This window comes from Apaloderma vittatum, unplaced genomic scaffold (genome assembly GCF_000703405.1).
Source record: "Apaloderma vittatum isolate BGI_N311 unplaced genomic scaffold, ASM70340v1 scaffold5055, whole genome shotgun sequence".
Classification (NCBI taxonomy): Eukaryota; Metazoa; Chordata; class Aves; order Trogoniformes; family Trogonidae; genus Apaloderma; species Apaloderma vittatum.
In genome coordinates this window covers 1-19,112 of record NW_009718642.1, presented here as the reverse complement: position 1 = coordinate 19,112, position 19,112 = coordinate 1, and the positions used below count along the sequence as shown (strand labels likewise).

At 39.2% G+C, this 19,112-nt stretch overlaps 1 protein-coding gene across 1 annotated transcript in view; it reads right to left on the bottom strand.

Annotated features, from left to right (window-relative positions):
- The window catches only part of UVSSA (UV-stimulated scaffold protein A), a gene marked incomplete at its 5' end in the record, with an annotated part of 56,067 nt that extends 37,212 nt beyond the window's left edge, over positions 1–18,855 (bottom strand). Inside the window, 5 exons of the mRNA XM_009870312.1 lie at positions 10,517–10,645; positions 11,247–11,356; positions 12,504–12,935; positions 14,654–14,774; positions 18,525–18,855. Coding sequence (XP_009868614.1) covers positions 10,517–10,645; positions 11,247–11,356; positions 12,504–12,935; positions 14,654–14,774; positions 18,525–18,855 — 1,123 coding nt within the window. The remainder of the gene's footprint in view (positions 1–10,516; positions 10,646–11,246; positions 11,357–12,503; positions 12,936–14,653; positions 14,775–18,524) is intronic.
- Between the last annotated feature and the right edge of the window lie 257 nt (positions 18,856–19,112).

Sequence of the window (19,112 nt, the reverse complement as noted above, 5' to 3'; positions counted from 1 at the left end):
TGCAAAACTGTGTATTGTTTGGTTTTTTGTTTTTTTAATGTAGTAGTATTCCTGACTAGGTGTCTCACTGTGAGAGGAAATAGGATTTAGCTAGCTAATTTCCAGATTCTTGGGCTGAACTTATTCACATATGAGAACAGTAAAAAAACAGATTCAGAAAATATACGGGTATTTTCATTGTAATCAGTTAGAACAATGACTCCTCAATTCTTCTGATTTTCATTAAAACATAAAACAGTGCTGACTTCCATAGCTACACAAGTGCAATCAAACCATTTGCTCCCTAACTCACCAAAAAGAAAAAAAACACTTGGAAAATAAAGATGTTTTCCTATCTGCCTCCATCTTATTAAAAAAACCTGAAAACAAGTATCGGATGCCAGTAAAAATGCACTTTATCTTTTACTTTGGAGTCGACACTCCAAGAGCCTCCAGCTGTTAGTGTAGCTCAGAGCAACCACAGCTCCAGCTGAATGCCTTGCTCATCCACCCCAACCAGCAATAAACACAAACCAAACCATCCTCTACCCACTACATGACACTTGGAAAGGTGTAAAGAAAAGTCTTTGGTCCTTTTCCCAGTTTTATACAAATTGTTACATTCTGGTAAGAGGATTTAAAACCCTGAGCCTCTGCAATCGTAATTAAAGCAAGCAATAAAATGATCGAAATACACAATGCAACCAGTTTATAGGACTAGATGTACAGGGTTTACTAATTATTTTAGAAAAAGGAGGAAGAGAAAAGATAGCACATGAAGAAGTCATATCTACTTACTAAAACACCACTCACAAACTACAGCTGGGACCATTAAATAAATTTTGCATGGTCTAATTAACTCGGTTTGCAATCTCAATTACTTTTCACCCAAGAAATCACTTTTGTTCAGTTTTATGTGTGTCTGTTTCCCTTTTTAAAAAAAAATGATGTAAGGCATCCTCAGACAAGTGAACTCTAAACTTCATTTGTCTTTCAGCAGGCTTGATGGCTATGCATTTAAAAACCCATTCTATCTTATAAACTAAAAATTAAACGTACTCAGCTGTGATGGTCGTCATTGCATCTGCTATTTATATGCTAATACCCTCACTGGAAGATCTTGCAAATTATTCCACCATGCCAATATCTCATGTGCATCTACTCAAAGCCAACTAAATATTTTTCTAGAGGCAGAAGACTTTGGTTAGGGAACCAGAATATTTATTGCTGTAGAATCTAGTTAAAGGGGCAACCTTAAGCAAATACATTTTTTATTCAGCCACTACACAAAACAGGCTTCAGTCACCTTAAATGAATTTTAAGGATATTCTGTGTAATCAAACAGAGACTGGGTAAAAATAATTTCTTCAGTGTCAGTAACAGAAACTGAATAGTCAAACAGCTTCTCTTTTATGTAAGGACTTTTACAAGTTTCTCTTTTCCCAGCTTTTTATATTCTCTAATACAGGATGATGTGGAAATAAATGCTGGCATTTTGACAAATTTCAGAACCATGCTTCAGTTTTCCGGCATGCAACACAAGGAAAACATAAACTACTAAAAGAGCTGTATTTATAGGGACCTCCCACACACCCTCCCTCCCCTTTGCTCCATGATTTGAGCATAAATTCAAACCTAGATGACTCCAAATTAGATATGTGCTCCAGGCAAATCACATTTTATGTTTGCCAGTAAAAGTATCACCATTCATTCTATTTCTAGTTGCTCAACCACAAGTAGGCTACTTGGACAGGCTGACTTTCTTTTACTGCACTTTTCACACTATTTCATAATTTCCAGAACTTTATAAAAATGCTTAAAGGGTTCTAGCCCAACATGATTAGAGTAGTGAATTAAGGCAAAGTTCTCTTGCACAATCCAAATTTTTCATAAAATAAATACCACATTCAGGGAAAGGTGTAACAGTTTTATTTAAGCTACTGAAGATCTTCAAGTCTAACAATGCCTTTCCTTTCCATGCATCCTGGAGAGCTAAAACAGAAATCTGCTACCCTTCATTACTAAAGCTAATAAAGTTCCCTGACCTAAAAAAATATAAAAATTGACTCCTACAAAATTTATGCTGATGACCTACATTTGATACCTATATTATTTTTATCAAAAGCGACTGTGTTAGGCCCTTAAATGTCTTCATTTAATATTTATACAAAAATAAAAGATACATTTTACTTCTAGAAACACAGGAATGTACTTCTTCCACGCAGTTACTGTATATACTTCAGGCAGTGCAACTTATTACCCAATAAAAAAGAATTTTAATAGTAGTATCTGTTATGGCTTTTTTTTCATCCAGCTTTTCATTCACAGTGCAAGATGAGCTAATCATGTATCACTCCATCAATTTGAGTCCTCTGATTAAGTAAAGATGGACCTTCAGATCCTACCCAAGTTTATTCAGTTACTGCAAGGGACAGTCTCACCACCTGAACATAACGCTGCTAAAGAATCTTCTTTTCTGGATTAGGTCCCAGACAGTTCAGGTCCCTGCTGCGACAGGAGCTCTATCCTTGGTACAGGGGAGGCACTGGGAATCCTCAGGGGAGGAAACGGAGACAGGACTATCCTGATCGATTGCTGCTCGCATTTAGGTCTTCTTTAAGCCAACCATAAAATCACTACTGAAATATATAAGCTGCTTCCCTGTTCAGCTCCCACAAGTAGTACAACAGCAACCTGTACAAAAACTCTAGCTGCTACGGAGTGGATTTGGTAACTATGCGAAACACTGAGAAATACCTGGTAAAATTTAACGTTTCAGGAACTGTCAAATAGATGGAATAATTTTAACAAAAGAAGAGGCAAGCACAAAATCTGTGCCTTGAAAACCAAACTTGATTTCTTCTTAACTCATGGATAACTGCGAATAAGGAAACTCTGTAAAGTGCCTACGCAGCTTTTCATTCACCTTAACACACAAGGAAAGGTTTGCAGGTTCAAAGACGGGTGGGATGAAGCCAGCAAAGCTACAAGCCAAGTGATCCAAAATCGCAGTTAGAGCCCGTGCTCAGACAGGGAGGCACACACACGCACAGCAGAGCTCCCAGGATGTTTTCTAGCAGCAGCAGAACCCTCATTTTTGTCACCGAAGAAAGCAAGCAGCTGTCATACAGCCACTATCAGGGTTGCAAGTGTTACCCTTAACAGCCACGGTAACTATCCCTTTCTTCTTTCAGGACCAACCCTTTCCCTCTACACAGCGTTCCCTGCAACCAGCCCAGCTGAAATTGTTTAAACTGACACTGTTTAAGACTGTAGTGAGGTCCAGGACTCGCTATATCCATCGCTGAACCAAAAAGTTGCTTTATGGTCTGCTAACTCAAAGGTCAACCAAAAAATACTTCCTCCTTCGCTCCTCCACAGAGAAGTCTTTAGGTTTTCTGGCACTTCTCAGACAGACTAAGTCATCTAGGAGATGACGAACAGTATTCCTGTGACACCTTGAATTATTTAATTTTGAATTATTTAATTTCTTTACGATTCAGAAGCCTATACATGATAAAAGCTAAATTTTAGAGCTGGGAATTCTCATTACTAGGCATTTTCTTTATGAAATTTTAGGAAATGTGACTTTCATCTGAAATGTGATGTAACAAGATTCCTGTTAGCATTCATTCATGCAAAGAAAGAAAAAAAAAGTTCTACCACGTTTGATGGATTATCACCTAGTGCTTAGACCCGACCAAACCCATGCTACTGAAACTTTGTACCCACCACCGAGGCATATATGACCTATATGACCCTATCTCGTAATAGTCTGCACACATATACACTGTAAAATCAGTAACTAAATTCAGTAACTAAATTCAGTGATCACTTTCATGAAGGAATCTAAACTGCACAACTGTTACAAAGTATTTCAGATGCATTTTTAACAGATAAACATACATCCGAATAAATATAATTTTTTATGGGCAAGTCAACCCAATACTTTGTGCAAGGAACACATAACCTCATATATATTCCCAGCTGTGGATTTTAGGCACAAAGATATCTTTAGGTGTGAATATATTTAATATTACTGCATCAACTGAATTTAAATGCATTAGTATGTGTTCCTGAAAATTTCTTCCTTTCCCATTTTTATAAACACAAATTTAGCAACGTACCTTTATGAAACTCTGAAATACGTTCAATTCACTTCAGTGTACTGATTCCTCTCGTCAGGTAGGACAGATAAAAAGCAGGAAGCAAATTTATATCTACTACCTAGAGTACACACTGCTCAGTATTCATAGACAAATCACAGGGGATGACCCTTCGGCCTGAAAACTTAAATACTTAACATAAGGGTTAACTTGATGATAGAGACATCCTACTTTATTTTACACTCTATTAGAAGAGCTCCAAATTGCATTGTGCGACCTGCGAATCAGATAGGGATCAGAGGTCGTCACAGTGACAACATTCAGAATTCATGGCTAGATCTGCATAACAAGATATTTTTAATAACTCTGTAACAGCGGTAGGCTGCACAGCCAGGGCAGAGCATGAAGTATACCACAGCGACATGCAGCTCTAGAAAACCAAAAAAAACCCACAACAAACCAAAAGTCAAACCATGATATTGCCTGATTAGACACTTTAACAAGACAGTACCGGTTTGAGGGTTAATTCTACAGTGTTTTTATATCAGTCCTACATCCTAATAAGAATTAAAAAAACCTGAAAAGCTCTTTTGGTTGATAAGTGACTATGAAAGAGACATTTAGAGACAGAAATAATTATCATATGACAGTTAAAACAGGGGAGGAGGGGAGAGGAATCCTAACTATCTGTATGACTTAATATTTTCTATCTACTTTTAGAGTAATGGTTGACCTGCTTTTTTGATAAATATCAGCCAGACACACATACACACACAAAAAAATGTTTCAAGTGTTGCCTAAGCTACTACTTTGACAATACAGATGTTATTAAACCTTCTTTCTTCTGAACACATTATATGCTAATGATATATACAATCTGATAACGGACATTTTGGGGTATAACGTTGATTTAATTATCAACTATTCCCACATTTCTGCTAAGTTGTAGCAAACAGAATCAATATCAAGTTACTATTCAAATCTCAACATTAAACACTTGTGGTTTTCAAAAGGACAACTCTGTTAAGAGTTAGGGTGCAATTTAAAAGCACCAGAGGAGAAGACTTCTTCACAGAAGTGTCTCCCTTGCTCCTTCGTCTATGTTCTAGCAGAGGTGGGTTCAGGTACAGTGAGGGATCACTAAAGACAATTACTTACCCCTCAGAAACAACTTCTCTAAAATAAAGAGGTGAAAAATAAGAACATGAGCACAAGAACAAAGGCGTTACAGAAAGCAGCCAGCTGGACTGGATTCTCTATGGCTACAGAAAGAAGTGGAAAGAGAAAATAGTACAGACTTGGCTTTTGAGCTAAAATTCAAGTGCAACTTTTTTTTTTTTTTTAAAGCAGGTACTAACTTTACTAAAAGACACACTTAAAGAGCTGGTTATAAAGCTACAAAATTATTAGATAGAAATATTCATTAGTATTGATAAAACACCAAATTGTAGATATGGGAAGAAATAAAAGCAACACACTTAAAGAGCTGGTTATAAAGCTACAAAATGATTAGATAGAAATACTCATTAGTATTGACAAAACACCAAATTGTAGATATGGGAAGAAAAAAAAGCAACGGTCTTGCAGCCAAATCGTTGATAGAGCTCTTGGCTTGATTTACTACATATTAAAATTTTAATCTTGTTATGTATTAAAATATTTGAAGACTATATTATGATCAGCAAATATTTAACTTGTAAATACAATTTGTAACAATTCTATGACATTATTCTTTCAAGAAAAATCTGACTTGTATTGCAGTAAGGTTTGAGGATCAGATCAGATTCTGGGCAGCACAAGGACAGTCTTCTCCAAACCTAATTATTAATGACATTATTGAATTCAACCAGATGTTTCACATGGATAAAATTAAGTACATGAATAAATCAAGATCCAAGCGCACGTTTAGATTTGACAGAAGATAAGGAAAGGTGAAACAAAAAGTAATGAAGCCAGTTAATGAAAAACTACACATCTCTGGTTGTTAATATAACTTGAAATTAAAAATTTAAAATGTAATAGGCCTGTTAAACAATCAGTTTGCTGACAGACAAATGAGCAGAATGTTTCTCACACCATACTGCCTACTAGCTTCTGTTTGGCCAAGTTTTAGCCTGTCTGAGCAGTAAACCTTTTTATGGCTTCCCAAAGGTAATTAAAGAAGAGATAAATATACTCTCAGTGTACGAAATAGAGCTAATGAACTACATTTCTATTAATAACGTTAAAAACTTCCAATATAATCCTAATGGAGAATCCTTTATGGAAATTATGTAAGTGAAAGGTAGTATAGGTGATTTAACATACAGTACATACTTGTCCTCTCACAACTTTTAAAACTGCAAGATCATTTGCGTCTAATCAGCTGCAAATCAGACAAGAAACAAGAAAATAAAAATCCAGTATTTTAAGAAAAAGAAGACATGTGCCAATGAAACTATTTCTAATCAGCAAAAAATCTTTTTAAAGGACCATTTTAGCCGTAAGTAATTCCTAGGAATGAATTAAACCTCTGTAAACAGGAATTTCTATTTAAACACCAATTTCAGCCCCTAATTACAATTGTACTTCTATAATAAACCATCTAAACGGAGCCAAGAATTAACTCGCTGTGTCTCTGGTGTACTGCTGGTGTGCTAAGTTTACCTGGACGCCCAGACCGAGCTGCTGGCTGCTTTGGCTAAAGGTGGTGCGGAGGAAAGCGCCGAGCATGCAGTGTGCACTCCCTCTGCTGGGCACTGACATTATCCCGAGCATTTCAGGCGGTCAGAGAAAAGCAGCGATGTGTGCCCTGGCATCCAGGGCTCGGGAAATAAAAGCCCTTTGCTTCTGCTCTCTTCCCCTAGATTCAGCTCGTACTCAGTTTCACAGAAACACGGATCTCAAAACTCCTGGTTTTACTTTCAAAATACATTTCCTAGCAGAAACCCACACCCTGTTCACACCCCAAACAAGTATTTAACTACAGGGTGTAAGCACACAAAAACCTCATTTGCCTTTCACCAACACAGCAAGATTCTCATTTTTCTGTCCATTCCTCACCTTTTTGAAAATGTAACAGCTCAGAAAGAAAGGTCTTGATGACTTCAGATGCGCCGCAGGCACAGCAATGGGAAGAAGGAATGCACAGTCTGGGCAGCTGGGCTGTATTAACAGCAATAAAGCCTGCTGCAAGAGATTTGTTCCTACACAGCCAAAGGAGAACCTTAGTCATTTTTCTCCCTCTCCTCCCACAGCTCCTGAGAAGTAAGTGCAGACAGGTGCCAGGGCCTGCTTGTGTCAGCAGGGTTTAAGTGTTACATAAAAATGACAGCCCTCCTTAGAATTAAGGCTTGCTGATGTTTTGAGGTTTTCACCATCAGAAACAAGAAAAGAAAGAGGTGGTTATACTTCATGTCACTATAAACCATTTAAAGTAAAAGTGCTTCACTGTATAAAGTTCTGTGCCTTCCTTCAAGTGATTTCATATAAAAGAAGGTACGTAAATCTACAGAAAGTTCTCCTGTAGTTTGCAAAACAGTGGGGCTTTTCCATTTTTCAGTAAAGGCAAAAAATAAACTTCAGAGAAAATAATTTGTGCTAATTTTCTAACCTGCTCTAATTGCAGAAAAATGCTGCCTTGCAGACTAGTGCTCCCTGATCTGGAAAATGAAATGAGAAAAAATGGAAAGCACAGAAACCTTCCCACACCTACCAAACGGTTCTTCTGTGCAGGCAGGCCAGGTAACCACCAATTTCTTCCTCTTGCTGTAATTTACATCCAGCGACACTGCTGGTGTACTCATACTAAACAGCAGCATCAAGAATTACTCCAAATACATACACCTTACTTGCACCGCAGCCACATGCACGTGTAACTGCTCAGCTAACCTAGAGTGCCAGTGACACCTGGCAATGGCAGGGGACTCCAGGACTTTCTCTCTTTTAAGTGGCAATTTAAATCTCCGTGGGATTGAGAGGGATAATAGAGATCACAGTAACAAATCTCCAGTTTCACTGTCTCTCACTAAACCTGCCCCTTTATCAACTTTCTTGATCTCAATCTGAAGATGGGTAAAGCCTTTGCTCCCTCCCCTCCTCGGACAGAGCAGAAACAAAGCACAGAACAGATGAAAAGAGGTGAAATCAGAGACCACAGAAGCATGGAAAATAAGCATAAAGGGAAATCAGAAAGTCTGAGGAGAAGGGGCGAGCCCAATTTTCCAAGTCCCTCTCATCGTGTCTTATATTTGCTAGTAAAATAAAACTGCCTTCTCCAGGAAGGTGAAGCTTGTGTGTGGGGAAGTATGTGGGAACAGCCAAAGCAAGGAGCAAGCACAGACACAGTTCACCTTTACACCCTCCAGCTAACAATACCGGTACCTCAGATGGCAGTGGCTAGTTGCCAAGAACGCTGCTACCACATCCGCATGTGGAGACGTCACAGTTCAGCTACAAGCCAGACAATTTGCACGGGGCCGTCTGCTCCCAGACACTTTTATTTACAACCTCTCTCTCTGCTTACTACACGCTCCCCTTCCCTTCTCGGTGTGCTCTTCTCTAGCTGCAAGCAGGTAACAGCTCACACCAACTCCCCGTGCGTAACAACTCACACCCGTAACACCCAGAGCCCTGCTGGGACAGGGCTGCAGGCCAGGGCGTTGAAGGACAGACAGTCGGTACTTCTTCTCTGGGATCTAAAGATACAGAAGACTGCAGAAGTTTGGCGTGGCAAGAGCTATAGCTCCAACAGCACAAGGACGTACAGACAGAAACAACAATAGGTAACTCAAGCAGCAACGCTGCATCAAAGAGGAGCTGTGAGTAGTGCTTCACATGCTGGCACGTAAATATTTGACAGATGGGGATTTAATAATCACAGTCTAAGCGATGCTGTTTGTTTTGTTCTATCAGACTCATTTTACTGTGTTTTTACATTTCAACAACATTTCATTTGACGTGTGAATAAAAGATAATTCATGCGTTTTCCTCCTGCAGCACAAAGCTCTCTACATTCAGGGTATAAATTTTAAGTAACTCAGTACTAACACTAAATTTAGGTATTTTCCACTGGAGAGAAACCCTAGAAATAACTATATATTGTTCTCAATGCTGAAGTTAATACCTCAGTCTGCACTGCTTCATTTTGAATGTATTCTTTGTGAGCAATGTATTGCTACATACTTTTTTCTTCTTTTTTTTTTCCTTCTAATGGTGGAATTTAGTAGTTTTCAAATCTTACATAGATAGCACCGATCAATCTCCAGAAGTAGTAACAATGCCACTTCAAACACATACATACACACTCACACATATGAAAATCAAGGCTCAAATGTCCCTTCTATCTTGCAAGAAATATAGCAACCAATATTCCATGCAGAGGTGCAGCAAATGAAGTCCTGTCAAGCAAATGGCAGGAATGACAGCAGATGTCTGGATTCCTTCATAGCTCGTTGCATAAAGGTAGAGCACATATTTCACTGGGAAAAAAAAAAGCCTCTGACAAGACAGTCCTTCAGTACTTTTCATTCAGAGTTGGCATTTTTGACTGGTGTGGTACATCAATAGGTATTACAATGATGAACCAGATTAATCTTGATAAAGCTTCATTTGCACAATGAAAGCAAAGTCTTCAACACTCAGCCCTGGCTAAATGAGGCTTTCACAATTTAGTCCAAGGTATAATGTCTCAATCAAATTCTTACAATCCAGCCAGAAACCAGACTACTCCGGATCCTGACCGAAACCACCTCTTTTCATGTCAAGCTAGACAGTAATTTTGTTCAAGAGCAGGCAAGAAATGAGTATTACGCAGCTCTGCTTTTTAGCTCCATAGGCTCCTTTTCGAACGTGAATAACGTATTTGATCTTTCAAGCCTATGTTTATTCACAAGTTCTACCTGTTCCACAAAAACTGCCACAGGTAGCTAATCTTTGTGTAATATCTTGACACTTTAAAGCTTTATACAACAATTAATTCTCTTAAGATATCCTCAGTCACATTTCATGCTTACTAGAGGGAGAGATTAAAAGCTCCAAAGCAGAAACACTGCTTTCCTGAATTGTGAGACACTAGCATAGTTTGGCAAGTTGTAAAAGAACATGAGTAACAGAGTGTTTACTGAGAAATACGGACAAAAGAAGATGAGGACAAAAGTGTTACACATGAAAAAACTAAGAGCAAGTAAAATCTGAATTTTACCACTTCCCCATCCTAAACAACAGCAGTATCAGTGCCACCTTACACGGTTTTGTCTAAAAATCAGGCCCCTGACACACTGTACAGGTGTTTAGTGAAACTTCCTTGAGTGAAGCTACAACCAGCTGAATGAGTGTACTTTTCAATAAAACTTGTATTGAAAAGTGTCCCAGATAAAGTAAAATTCCCGTATACAAGCTAAGCATTACTAATGGTTACCCCCTCTAGTAAAACAGAATGCTAAGAAACTCACCACTTTCCTTTTTCTCGCTTTAAAGGAAATATTCATTTCCTTGTATTTCTTCATAGCAGTCTCCAACTTATTCTTGAGATCAATGGCACATTTCAGTCGATCATCATTTACTCCTGCTCGGGTAAACAACTGTAAAGCAAGAAATTAATACTCTTATTCTCTTTTCTACACATATGAGCAAAAAAAACATTTTCTGAGGGTCCTTCAGAATTAATAAAACAACATTGTCACAAATTCCTTTATTTTATAAATAATAATTAGCAAAGCCACTTCTTTTCCTACCTAGAATATAAAAGCTAGTAGCAACTACCAAAGACAAAGAATGAGCAGCTGGTGTCAGCATTTCCCAAGAGTATCCTTCTGTAGGCCAAATTCCATGGGCGAGGCTCCTGAGCAGTAATACCAACTGACAGAAAGGATATAGTGTTTTTCTGATACAGACATGTCTGACAAAAAAAGCTGTATTTTAGTTTAACTCCACTTCATTATATCTTTTTTTAAAAAGAACGTATGACTGCAGGTAGCATACCTAATGCCGAGAGCCATCAAACAAGTTATGTAGCTCCTATAGTCTCTCCTTTTGTCTGCCCCTACTGAAACAGAAATCTTTTCTATTCGCACCAATGTTTCTTCAACCTTAATTTCCCTTTCGCTCCCTCTCCCTCAGGTTTTACTGCACCCCAGTTCTCGCTTCTTTTTATTAAAGACAAAAATTGCCTACTTATCTCACCTGAACCCAGGACTGCACAGAAGGTAAGAATTTATTTCTGAGGAGCTTGTGAGCATCCGTGACATTGTTTATGATCGCAGTATTATCTTCATTCTCATGCACTTTTATATCTGCTCAAAACAGGAGAAAAAAGGAGTTAGTGCACAACGTTTATAGTATCTTCATTACAGGAACTAAAGAAGCTAGGCAGAAGAAGTAGACATGAACCTTTCTAAAAGATTTGATCAATTAAGGGAAAGTTATTAACATCAACTGTTTCTCTGTTCAGTATTGATTATTCTACCATCATCCACACATTGAAAGAAATCAGAGGTAAAGACGAAAAGGTTTCCATTTGGTGATGACAGAAGGAGTTGTTAAGCCATCACCACTAAGGAAACATCAAAAAAACCGAGACAAGCGAGTCCTACTATTTACATCTTTTCCCAAGTTCAAATGAACTGCATCCTATCGTACCAGTTTATGCATATTCAACCTAAAATGATCTCTGCCCCAGCGGCAATAAGGACTTGAACGCCCAAGAAGCTGAGCACGCCACTATCCAAGTAAACATGGTACTTCTTGTCCCTTAGCCCGGCAGAAAGCCCCATGGGTACATTTCCAATTCTGTCATCTGCAAGCACCAAAGTCAACACCTGCCTTACTGGCTGTTTGCATGTGAGATTCCATTGGGACAGTATTTGTAAAATACCTCAGCTAAACTACCAAAACACAAACCATCCTGATTTTTCTAGAGGTAACTCACATTGGCAAAGTTATACAAAAGAAGGTACTGACTCCTCACAAAGAACTTACTCCTTCTTCAAGTTGTCATTAGAAAGGGAAAAAAAAAGTTCAAGAAACTCAGTTGTAAGATTTTTAAACTAACAACATACACCCCAGCTAGAGAAAGAAAGAGGTGAGTAGTGCAGCATAAGAGAAAGAAAATTATACACAGTAAACAGATTTTTTTAACACAGGAATCTCATCTTATTACAGCTACTATGAAGTGCTCTAACCTATTTACAACAATTAATACAAAAATAATTAATAAAATCTGTTAACCATACACAGGGACATCCAAACCTAAGAATAGTTACTAGATGAACCAGAAATAGAAAAGAACGCTAAAATAAATGAAAGTGGTGTCCAAGGAATCCCAAATCAAAATGGTGTCTAGGGACCTCACCATTTAAGTCATATAAAAAACCAACCCAAGTACAACGCACTTCAGACAAAGACAGCCCCCAGCCATATGTGAAAAATTTTTCAAGGTACCTGTGGAGATTTCAAGGTCTAGAGTGTATTTATATGAAATAAGTCCATGGTTCCTCACAAAAGTCTGGTAATCATCATCACCAAGATCAGGGATACCAGACTGAACTGCGCACGTGCTTCCATCTAGTTCTTTTTGTTCAGGCTTCTCCTGTTTCTCATCTGACTCTTGGTTTTTATCAGTTCTAACCCACTGAGAAACAGAAAGAACATCCTTGCTGCAGCACGGCTGCTCATCATCCACGCATCCAAAACCGGCCTGGTTAACTTCCACCTGGGAGGACAAGGGGGATGCAGGTCTCTCCTCATTAGCAGACATTTGTTTGCTGGGTTCCAGATCCATGTCATTCACAGAGAAGTCAAAAGGATCCGGCATCAGAAGCTGGAAACAGTTTTCCATCTCTGTTAATGTGTTGGCAATCTCTTGGGACATTTCTATCAAGAGACAATTGTTTTAGAATACTGTTAAACAATGTAAAATGCTAATGTCTCCACAGAAAAAAAAACACAAACCAAATACAACTGCCAAAGGGGTAATCCAGTAATTAGCAATAATTTAGCTGTACAGATCTCTCTCCACTGCAGAAATTGCCTTTATAAAGTGGCAAGCAATCTAGAACTTCCTGAGTGTTCCTCCTTTTCTTGTCCTCTCTAAAATTTCACTATGCATCAAAAATGACACAAATACTTCATAGAATTTGAAGAATAAGGTTCAGTGAGGACACTCTTAGTGCAGTTGGTGGATACCTACTCTACAGCCATATATATTATAGTTGCTGGTAGGTGTAGGCATGAATACATGCTATTGGTGAAAATGACGTTACCAATTAAAGTAACTTTAAGGAGGTTAAATCTCTTTCCTTCACACATAAAAACATTTCCAGCATTCAGAATAAATACAGAGACAATTTCACGCATTGCAAAGTAATTTAATTAAGTAACTCCTTGCAACTGCAACGTAATACAGAATCACAGAATCATTTAGGCTGGAATCAAGTCCAACCGTTAAACCAGCAACGCCAGGTCCACCACTAATCCATGTCCCTGAGCACCACATCTACACATCTGCTAAATCCCTCCAGGGATGGTGACTCCACAACTTCCCTGGGTAATTTCAATTCTTGACAACCTCACGGCGAAGAAATCTTTCATAATATCCAAATTAAACCTCCCCTGGCATAACTTTAGGCCATTTCCTCTTGCCCTATCACTTGGGAGAAGAGATCGCCCAGCACCTCACTACGGCCTCATTTCAGGCAGTTGTAGAGAGCGGTAAGGTCTCAGCTCAGCCTCCTTCTCTCCAGGCTGAACGACCTCAGCTCCCTCAGCCACTCCTCATAAGACATGTTCTTGAGACCCTTCACCAGCTTTGCTGCCCTTCTCTTGACACACTCCAGCACCTCAGTGTCTTTCTTGCATTGAGGGGCCCCAGAACTGACAGGATTCAAGGTGCAGCCTTCCCAGTGCCCCCCTGCCCTGGTCCTGCTGGTCACACTGTTTCTGATACAGGCCAGGATGCTGCTGATTACCTGAGCCCGCTGCTGGCTCATATTCAGCTTATATCCATACATACAAGCCTACATACTTCTGTCCCCATTCTCCTTTCGTGTAACAGAAATACGCTTGCTACATACTTACTGCTTAGAGATTCAGCCCCCAGCCAGACATTTTTAGCAGCAGTACGATACTTTTCCCACACTGCATTCAGGATTCCTGTGCAGACCATTGCCTGTACTTCTGGAACATGATGACTGTACAATATAATTAAGGTCATCAGTCCACAAGGCACTGAGAAATTTGTGCCTCGTCACAGACACAGAAAACAAGCCATTAGCTCAAAAAATCCTTGTGATATGTTTGCTCGAGGTTATACATTTATACTTTACTGAGTTACAGACCAAGCCTTTACTTGCTAACTTGCTTTTTTGTTTTTGGTCGTCACACTACCTGAGCTCACAGGACTGTCACTTGTTTCCCCTAATATTCTTTAGGCGAGACAGGACGGACAAGTTTAACAAAAGTACTTCTCCCACCCTCTGTGGCTAGCTATTATTTGGACAGCAATTCTTTTACAATACGTTTTATATAACTTTAAAAAAGGTTGTTTTAAAAATAAACAAAAAAAAAACACCAAAAGAACCAAAGCAATTTACCTTCCATTTCTTTTTCAGCTCTTTTGGCTTTTTCTTTGTAAACATTATCCAGTCGTTTTTGTTTCTCCTCTTCCCTCCTCCTTTCAGCTACAGTTCTGGCATGTACATCTTGAAAATCCACCTAGGGAGGGAATGAAGAAAACGTGTAACAGTCCTTGTAAGAAATATATAGAAAATCCATTTCCTAAGATCCTTATCTGTGGTGAAAAATCCTCTAACATCGGAAGCTCAGCAGTACTTCTTTTTATCTCCTCTCCTTCTAGAATCAATAACTACAGTAATTCTGAACGGAGTTTTTACTTCTACTAATAAGGGACTGCTAAGAATCAATGGCTTTCAGAAAGGTAGAAAACCAAACCACTTAAATTTCCACATCAGGTGCAGGAATAAACTAAGCTTTGGGAGACCTCTGTCACAGCACGTAAGACAATGAGGTTAGGGGGAATGGACAGAAAGAGACTACACAGGGTGAGTATCCAAATTACATGAAAACATCACACTAGCTCCACTATTAGTAAAGGCAATTTAGGAAAATTAGGTAAGCACTATTACCACAAGTATACATGAAGAACTTCATAATCAAGGAAAGAAGAGATTCAAATTCATTTTAAAAGATCAAATTTAGGATTTTACAATTACATTTGTTGGCTTTGGGGATTGAGGGAAAGGTTATCATTCAGTCTCGCTTTACTTTCTTATGACTGAAACACAAACGTAAATCTGAGAGATCCAAAATACTGTTTCTTAAAATAGGTGCAACAGTGGGGGTTTTTAGCTTGTTCTTAGAAGGGCTTGAAAATGTAAATATTTTTCAATTCTATTTTAAGGAAAGGAGCCTTGATAGTGTTATTGCACAAGGAAAGCCCTTCAAAAAGAAAAAGAGTATTTCCTTTTGATTGCTACCATATTACTTCAGTATAGACTACTCCCCTTCTAATCCACCCCAGGATGCCATTGGCCTTCTTGACCACGAGGGCACATTGCTGGCTCATGGTCATCCTGCTGCCCACCAGGACGCCCAGGTCCCTTTCTCCTGTGCTGCTCTCCAGCACTCTCTTTGCGCACTCTCTGGTGCTATGTCTGTATTACAAGCACTCACTGAATATTTGCCGTTAGTGCTGCTGCTAGATGATAAAGCTTGTCAGCATCCAGTAATGGTTCCCAGATCCTGACATTCCACACTAACATTTTGGAGCCACAGGAGAGCAGAACAATGAAGGCAGAGGTAGAGATCACTATACACAGGACAAGTCTCACTTTCTATCCAGTCTCAAAGACCTTACCTGTAACACGTACATGGATTTATTAGTCACAGGCCAAGCAAACCAAATACATCCCACGACTAAAGTTTGCTTATTTTGCACAATCAAGAATTGTGTTGGTGTCTCATCTCAAACTTACTGAAACATTTGAATATTTGCTCAGCATTAAGCAAGTAGGTAACTCCGTTAAATACTATGAAAGTTAAAAAAAAAAAAATGCTTGAACTTGGGGTTAACCACGTGCTAAAGTGTCCTGCCATATAAATGATGTTGCCGCTGAATAAACTAAACAGTGTGCAATAAGCTTTAAGGTTTTTCAAGTACTATTTATGCAAACATTTTAAAGAAAAATTGTTTTTCATATAAAGACATCTAGAAGCAAAAGGATATTCCAGCTTTCCCAGAAACTCGCATGGGAAGAAAGGCACACTTACCCATCTATTTTTTAATTGGAGAATAGGAGTGTGACAGAGGAAACGTAGGTTCACAACCTACAGTAGCGTCTGCATCATCAGGCTGATCTTTTTTGATTTTAGGGATCCAATTTTTCTACCACAGCTCTCCATGCAGTAGCAGGAGAAACAAGTCTCCCTCAGAACAACACATTGCCCACAAAAATGGAACAAAGATGCAGAACCCAGCAACTACAGCTGCTGTCTCTAGGCAGTCAGATTGGAGTCACACAGAAAACCAGAAATAGCTAGTTTTCTAAATCACATCTTTGGCACATACCAGAATATCTACAATAGTCATTTGCCCATTCTTCGCCCTTCGCTGTCCCAGGAGGACCAGCCACGTGCTGCTTCGCTGTGTCATTTTGTACTTTGGCACTTGTCTCGATGCTCCTCTTACATCTGTCAGACCATCAGCATTTGCCATCAATAATGAGAGCGCACCTCACACACCAGCTATCAATCACCAGCCAAGTCTGCAGCAGGCATGAAGCTTTCAGTTGCCCAAAGCAGGGCATGCTGGCCTCTTACAGAAGCATCACAAAGTCAGAATAACTCAGGGCCTGAGTTACCAACGTGTGCATCTACTCACTTGCTACCTGGGGTCAGCACTAATTCACAAATTTGGTCAGAACCTGATTTAGGTGATGTGTGCTGAGCCCAGAGTTGTTATTCTGCCTCTGTACCACTGCAAGCAATTTTGAAGCCTTTTAGCACTGGTCTGTAACTATGGAACTGGAAGTGATGAGGTGCAAACATTCATTCTTGATGTAAAGGGTGTAAATACTGGGCCTCAACAACTACTGCAACTTTTAGGAAAATACTGAAGTACAGCAGTAGGATACTCTACACTGAGCTGCTTAAAACCCTGCTCACTCCATAACTGCGGTCCACTCTTTAATTCCACCCATGCATCCCTCCAACCCAAAGATACTATAATGACTCAGTTGTCTAAATACTATAAAACAACTCAATATACAAACATTTGGAAATATCTGAAATCTTTTTCCCCCCTCTGTTTTTACACTGAGAGAGGAGTTTGAAACCAATTATGATCAAATATACTGAAACATTATTTGTTCTCAAGCATTTATATAGACACCCACTTCGTACGTACTAATATGGACCTACTACACATTAGAACAGTGGTAGCTCTCTAGGTTTACCCTAGAAGGGCAGCAGTTGTCATTTTCTGATCCATTGTTTACAAGATGATTTTGGTGATAACGAAAAGCCAAAAATAACCACAAACCACACACAGAGTAAACACTCCATAGTGTTAACTGTACATGCCCTATACTATTGTTCCAAATCCATAACAGAGAACAGCAGAGGTACTTTACTACTAGAAAGTACAAATCTTCTGTTTTTTTTCCTCACAATTCAAGTATTAAGCTGGCAAAAAGCCAGTTAGGTCGGTTGGCTCATCTCAACTCTGTCTTTCTGAAGAGAAAGAGAATCATTATGTTTATTCAAAGCCTGATACTATCACTGTAGACCGGGTAAATGCTGGAATAGTGTTCCCAATTCCATTGTTTGCACCTCGAGACACTAAGGTAGTGTTCCAAGCATGATAACTTGAAGCCCAGAAGAGAGATCTAAAAGCAAGTGTTTACAAACAAGAAATTTCTCTTTAATAAAACTTCTTGTATGACACACTAACACCGCAGTCGGAGGAGGGGACAACATGACTAGCACTTACTGCCTCTGTTGTACAGCAAAAGGACCCAAGAACTAGACAGCTCAGTACAGAACTTAGGGTAGTTTAAACTTGCATAGAAAGACTTAATAGCCGTTTTACCTCAGTTTAATGTACAAACATTATCTGCCTTCCAGAAAGAGCCAGACTCTGGGGCTTCAGGTGGGAATCCATGGGTAAAAGCCAATTGGTGAGTGATACTTTTTGCACCCTCAGAGAAGGCTGGCTGAGCCCAGCTCCAAGTACAAGCCTGGGGCTTTTAAAACTTTACAATACTGCAAGACGAACAAAAACTTTGGGGTTTTTCTTTCAAAGACCACACTCAACAGGACATCTCCTGAAAAACGGTGTTGTTTCCAACAGCTTCTCTTTTACATTTATTGGTTTCCTTGCTTTAAACATCTCCACCTGGCGATCATCACCTAAAAAACCACACAAGAAGCAAAAACGCAGAGTACCTTTTTATTCTGCTTTAAGAAGTGGTATCCTAGAGAAAGTTTCTTGTAGGCCTCTCCATACTTTTCATGCCAGTCTTGCACTGACTTAATGGCTGCTTTCCTCAGTTTCTGTGCCACCTCTCTGGGAGGGGGAAGAGGCTGTTCATGGTTTGTCCCCACTGTGAGCTCCAACAACTCTTGGAAGTTGGAAATAATTAGCGTCCGGAATTGATGGGAGCGGATGAACAGCTCCTGCACGATCTGGAAAGCTGAGAAGCGCATCTCGGCGTGTTCCTCATTGAGTCGTGTCATCAGCAGGTGATACGCATGGCTGATATGCTCCTCTGAGGACCTGAGAAATGAAAAAAGAAAGATTAAAAAAAAAAAAAGAGAGAGGGAGTTAGTAAAAAAGAGGTTTAGCACATAAAACTCCGCAACTTTTAAACATTTTTTTTTTAAAATTTTAAACCAGCGGCTCCTGTGCTGGCAAGGTGCACCCAGCCCAACCACAGAATCGTTATCAGCTGGAAGACACCTAGAAAATCATTGACTCCAGCCTCTGTCCCAGCCCTATCAATCTACTAAACAATTCCCCCAACACAACATCCA